Source organism: Telmatherina bonti (genome assembly GCF_933228915.1).
Source record: "Telmatherina bonti genome assembly, chromosome: 1".
NCBI classification, from domain to species: domain Eukaryota; kingdom Metazoa; phylum Chordata; class Actinopteri; order Atheriniformes; family Telmatherinidae; genus Telmatherina; species Telmatherina bonti.
In genome coordinates, this window is record NC_136619.1 from 28,922,153 (window position 1) to 28,928,152 (window position 6,000).

The 6,000-nt window shown below is 36.7% G+C and overlaps 1 protein-coding gene across 1 annotated transcript in view; it reads left to right on the forward strand.

The window, feature by feature from the left end:
• Positions 1-5,569, forward strand: part of LOC306759510 (ephrin type-A receptor 6-like) — a gene marked incomplete at both ends in the record, with an annotated part of 67,214 nt that extends 61,645 nt beyond the window's left edge. The window contains 8 exons of the mRNA XM_079245179.1: positions 2,106-2,231; positions 2,925-3,110; positions 3,385-3,446; positions 3,517-3,726; positions 3,807-3,956; positions 4,141-4,334; positions 4,417-4,566; positions 5,455-5,569. Coding sequence (XP_079101305.1) covers positions 2,106-2,231; positions 2,925-3,110; positions 3,385-3,446; positions 3,517-3,726; positions 3,807-3,956; positions 4,141-4,334; positions 4,417-4,566; positions 5,455-5,569 — 1,193 coding nt within the window. The remainder of the gene's footprint in view (positions 1-2,105; positions 2,232-2,924; positions 3,111-3,384; positions 3,447-3,516; positions 3,727-3,806; positions 3,957-4,140; positions 4,335-4,416; positions 4,567-5,454) is intronic.
• Between the last annotated feature and the right edge of the window lie 431 nt (positions 5,570-6,000).

The window sequence follows — 6,000 nt, forward strand, 5'->3', positions numbered from 1 at the left end:
TTATTTTCTTTTTAACAGAAGATGAATCTTTATGAAAAAGAAAACTGTCAAAGATTCATTCATCAAGTTACAAACTTTCCATTTTTTATTACAACAGATCAGTATTTTAAACAGACTGCCTTGATCCTTCATTATGCATTTGGGTAGACATGTAGGAAATGTAGTATGTTCACAACATACTTTGTATTTGACCAAAGTGCCAACAAAACTGCGTACAAAAGCATAGACATACCTGCCACTATGGCTACATAAGTACGGTAATTAACAATACATTAAAAAAAAAAAATTTATTAACTTTCCAGTGATTATGGCCAAACTTAGAAATGTAACCCACTCTATTAAAGTAAAATCCTGATGGAAAAAAAGGAATTTCTAAAGTGGCACAAACTGCATCGGGGTGGAAATATTTGGATTAGCTGTCTTTCTCACCTTCACCAGTGTGTTCTTGTTTATTCTTTGCTGTTGTGTACTGAGGAAACATCAACTAGGCAGGCAATGGCAGCAGCTTTAACAAACTGTTAGAAAAGACTTTTTTTTTTTTTATAGAGCTGAGCTTAGACACCCTGGAGACAGAGCTGGAATACAGTCTGAAAACTGGAAGCTATCTCTAACAAAACTTCCAACATTCTGCAATGTGAACCGACAGTTATAGAGTACACCAAGTCCCCAGCTCATCTGCTGCAGGTGTACTGTGAGTTTTTTCCGGTTATCATTTATGCCAGTCGTCATACACAGTCCTCACTGCAGCAGCATGCCCGGCCATATAGGAAGATCCTGAAGTCTTACAGCCTGCAGTGTCTTTTTATATTGTTTTAGGGCATTTTTCTTTCCTTTACATTGTTTTTCATCTAATGACGAATAGCAGGAGCAAATTTACAACAAACTCCACCAATTATAGACTCACACAGTTAGGTCAAGAATTAACTTCCTTTGTACAGGATCAACAAAAATAGACAGTTTCATGTTTCAGTGCAAGTGTGTTTATTTTGTAGCAGAGTAATGTTTGAATAATTATAAAAATCATGTAAAAATACTTTTTATATGTATTTGGAGCAAAGGATTTGACTTTTGCTTTTTTTTTTAAAAAAAGCAAAGAAGTGAAGTTAAATGTGGAAAACTCTTTAAAGATTCAAGATTTAACCGAATATATTAAATAGAAATTGCATAGGGAAGCTTTTTAAACTGTTAAGATTGAGAAGTAGAGTCAAATTTACAATTAAAAAGTTGAAGAAAACAGAAATGCATGAAACATGTTTAAGAAATTTAAAATGAAAAATCTTTAGGGATCAATGCAAGTAACAAGTCTATATTAACAATCCGTGGTTATATTAAGCTTTATGAAGCTCAAACTGAAGGCTGTATGAAGCGTGTTGTAATTAGGAGGAGGAGGAGATATTTATGCAGGAGAACTGTGAAAAATCTGTTTATAAAAAGGATAATGATTGGTAATTTTTCTAGATTTCTGAAAAATACAGAGGGTACTGCAGGAAAGACACAGTTTGTATGCATTTTAATAATTATTGATTGTCATGTTTTATTTCAATTAAATAGTATAGGTTAATAAAAATAAAAATAATAATTTATGAAAGAATTATTTCCATTCTCCAGTAACCCATGAATGAACAACTCACTTTAAGACCAAGTTAACTTTAAACACTCAGATCTTTAACACTCAAATTCACCTGATTACATTTCCCGCTAAATAGGATTATATTATTGCATAAGGTCCATAATTTGTTGGTAAGATGAATCAGTTATGATTTGCATTTTTATATGAGGCCATTTCATAATTTGAAATACCATTTAGCACATGAGATAATTGTTTTGCGGCCAACAGCATCAGCCAACCATGTGTGCAGTTCTTTTAACGTGTTGAATGCCTCCCTGAACATATACAGCAGGTGCTATTAAAGCTGATGTAAATGTAAATCTGTGTGAAATGCTGAAAAAATGATCTATTGAGCATATGAGTTGTGCAGAAATTGCAAGAATATACTCTTTGATGTACCCAAATATTGTTACAATCAAGTCTATTAGGATTGTCACAGATTCCCATTAGACTAAATCATGTTAAATATTTTTATTGTATACTTCTTGTCTTCCAGTCCCATTCTCTGGGATCAAGACTTACGTGGACCCAGACACCTATGAAGACCCCACTCAGGCTGTGGAGGAATTTGCCAAAGAGATAGACCCCTCATACATATGCATTGACAGGGTGATTGGTCTTGGTAAGAGCATTATTAATCTGTGTGATCTGATCATATGCCAGCAGCTGATAGATTATTTTGCGCATGACATTATTTAACCTGGATAATATTCCCTTGGCTGTCAGGCACTTGTGATAGAGACATGATCTCATTTTATATTGAGAAAACATTAAAAAGAGAGCTGAACCCCATCAAGTCCTCATTTTATTTTATTTTTATTGCTGCTCTTAGCAGCTCATTTTAAAGAAATTTATGATATTATAGAGAAGCTACATTGGAGTTGCAAGCTATAAACAACAATGTTAGATGGTTCATTGAGTAGATCAGACAGTAACATGCTTTTAGGCTCCAAGTGTTTATGATGGAGTCGCTCATTTATTTCGCTTGCGTGACCTGACCGCCATCTAGTGGAGGAAGCATGTATTACATATCTTCAACATGGCAGCTCAAGAACAGCGCTCTCTTTTGTTATCTCCATAAAGTTTTAACTAGCAAACTGTCTCAAATACAGTTGTTATTTTACATGAACATTTAGCTGAAATATGTATGTTGGTTTCCAAGCCTTCAAAACCACATCACTGTTCCTCTGAACAACAAACCCTTTAAAAATTTCTTCCCCGGTGGTGATAATTGAAGAACCGTTTACAGAACTGAAATGGTCCAGGAGACTTAAAGCATTTACATTCATGCATTATCCATTATGTCTTATTGCAGGTGAATTTGGAGAAGTGTGTAGTGGTTCTTTGCGTATACCTGGAAGGAAGGATGTTGCTGTGGCAATAAAGACACTTAAAGGTGGCTATATGGAACAACAGAAACGGGAGTTTTTGCGTGAAGCCTCAATAATAGGACAGTTCAACAACTCTAACATCATCAGACTGGAGGGAGTAGTCACCAAGAGTAAGTACTTTGTACATCTGTCTACTCTTTACATGCATCTTTCTGCTGTGGTTTTAACATGCAAAAACACAGTAGCATTGGACATAAAACAACAACAAAAATCAAGGACAATTAACAGAACACAACAAAATGGGGAACAAATAATGATGAATATCCCATCATAGTACAGAACACAAAGCTAAAAACATTTGGTAAAATAAATCAATAAAATCTTTTTGAGGTAAAAATATTGGAACATGTTTCAAATAAAGTGTCTATTTTACTTTTTCTTTAGGCAGACCAGTAATGATTGTGGTGGAGTACATGGAAAATGGAGCACTGGATACTTTCCTTCGGGTGAGAATGCGTGTTTATGACATTCTTTTCCTAAAATCCCGCCACCTACATTGTTTTCTGTCCTCTCCAGGCCCGAGATGGTCAGTTCACAGTGCTCCAGCTCGTCGGCATGCTGCGCGGCATCGCAGTCGGCATGACCTTCCTTTCAGATATGGGTTACATTCACAGAGACCTGGCTGCTCGCAACATACTAGTAGATGAGAATTTGGTGTGTAAGATATCAGATTTCAGCATGTCTCGAGTCCTTGAAGATGACTCTGAAGCAGCCTACACGGCTACAGTAAGTTTGCATCTGGATGCTGTAACCAGTTAAACAGTGAGTAAATATCAAACTCATTCTGTGTAACTGCTTTGTGTCAGGGAGGAAAGATACCAATTCGCTGGACTGCACCTGAAGCTATCGCTTACGGAAAGTTTTCATCAGCTAGTGATGTGTGGAGCTATGGCATCGTCATGTGGGAAGTGATGTCATATGGCGAGAGGCCCTACTGGGAAATGTCCAATCAAGATGTAAGCTGCCAATCACATTATATGCAATAAGAGTTTAGGTGTGATAGATGGATATGCCTACAATATATATAAGTACAATGTGCAAAGTTTCATTTTGTTCTTTATAAGGAGGATGTATATTAAAACTGGATCACAATTTACTCAGTTTGAAATTCAGAACTATGTTTGCTGATCTTCATCTCAGGTCATTTTATCAATTGAAGAAGGCTACCGTCTACCAGCACCAATCGGCTGCCCTGTCACCCTGCACCAGCTGATGCTACACTGCTGGCAGAAAGAGTCGAACCAGCGCCCACACTTCAACGATGTGCTGTCATTCCTTGATAAACTCATAATCAGTCCCGCGAGTCTGCTGACTCAGATCAATGATGCTCTAAGGTAACTTTTAGACAATGCAGGCTCAATAGATGTTTACTTATAAACTCCTGTATGAGTTAAAAACCTCTGTTTGTCTTCTCAGTTTCTCTGACTCCCCAGATGAAATGCCCGACTATCCTCTTTTCATCTCTATTGGTGACTGGCTTGATTCCATCAAAATGAGTCAGTATAAGAACAACTTCCTTGCAGCAGGATACACAACATTGGATTCTATTTCGACCATGAGTATAGAGTAAGTGCAGCAAAATTATACAGAGTGCTGCTTCAGAATTCAGAAGCACACTAAAAGGAAAATAAGTAACATCAAAAGGAAAGAGAAATTTGGCATGATACACATTTTTCCTGCACTGTAAGTTATGTTTGAATAATGTATGGTTGTTATGGTTTGTTCTGCCTATCGTGACATTATCTTTCCTTTCCTTATTTAACTCCTTTACTGCCAATTTCTGCCGTTTTCTACAATCCAATTCCCAGCATTCCCTTTAACTACATAAACTGCTTGTTTTTGGAAATATGTAGTTTCATTTTGACATAATTGTCATAAGTTTATTTCAGATTGAAGCAAGGACACTTCTTTTTTTTAACCACACTTGACCCAAAGTTTTTTATTTGTTCTTGCTGTAAGATTTAAGTTGACAGGTGATCAACTTCTAAAGTTTCTTTTCGTGACTTTCTAACAATGAAAATAGAGCTATTGCAATTTGCAGATAGTGGCCAGGCATTAGCATGCACAATCTCATCCATAAGCTGACATAAGCAAGGCTTTTTCATAACAAACTGTGCAGTTTGAATAATTAATGTTGTGCACCAATCTGAATGAAAAAGATTTTAAATGGTTTGTAAATTACTTAATTCTGTTTCGACTTACATCTTACACACCACCCCAAAGTTTTTTATAAACCAGGCTGAACTCTTGCAGGTTAATACACTATTTTGAGCATTATTAATATGTACAATATTGAGTTCTACTTTAACATTATGTATTATTATGTTGTCATTTTTTGCTGTTACCTCTTTCCAGTTTGAACTGACATGTACAACTTTATTGCACATTTGTCTTAAAAAGCAGCTTTTTCTGCTGATCTTACTAAAACTCACTCAAAACTTTTCTTCTTTCCAGCGACATCAAACGCATTGGGGTCTGTTTGATTGGCCACCAGAGGAGAATCATAAGCAGCATACAGTCTCTTCGCCTGCAGCTTCATCACATCCAGCAAAGTGGATTTCAAGTGTGAGACCATTGCACAAAGTCAGACTGTTTCCACTCTGAGCTGGAACTCTTCTGCATCATCATCCAACAAATTGCACAAACACCAGACTGTTAGGTGTTGCAGGTACCACAAGCTGTTCATGCGAGAACGGCCCGCTACTAGACCACATGCTGTCTAGTTATCCCGCACTCATCATCTTATGGATCATCTTATGGACAGCTTCCACAACGACCCACCTCTTTCAACATTGGCCAAATGCGGTCTCTTTATTATCTCAGCAAGTACTAGCATTCACTTGAATTTAGGACTTTTTCTCTCTAGTGTCTATTCAAGTGTTCACCAATACCTCTTTGTCTTTCCAAGTGACAATCCAATGATTTCTATGAACTCTGAATGGTCTCAAGTCTGTTACCTCATGACATGGGAAGATAAGGAGGGGAAATGTGTTGTGATGA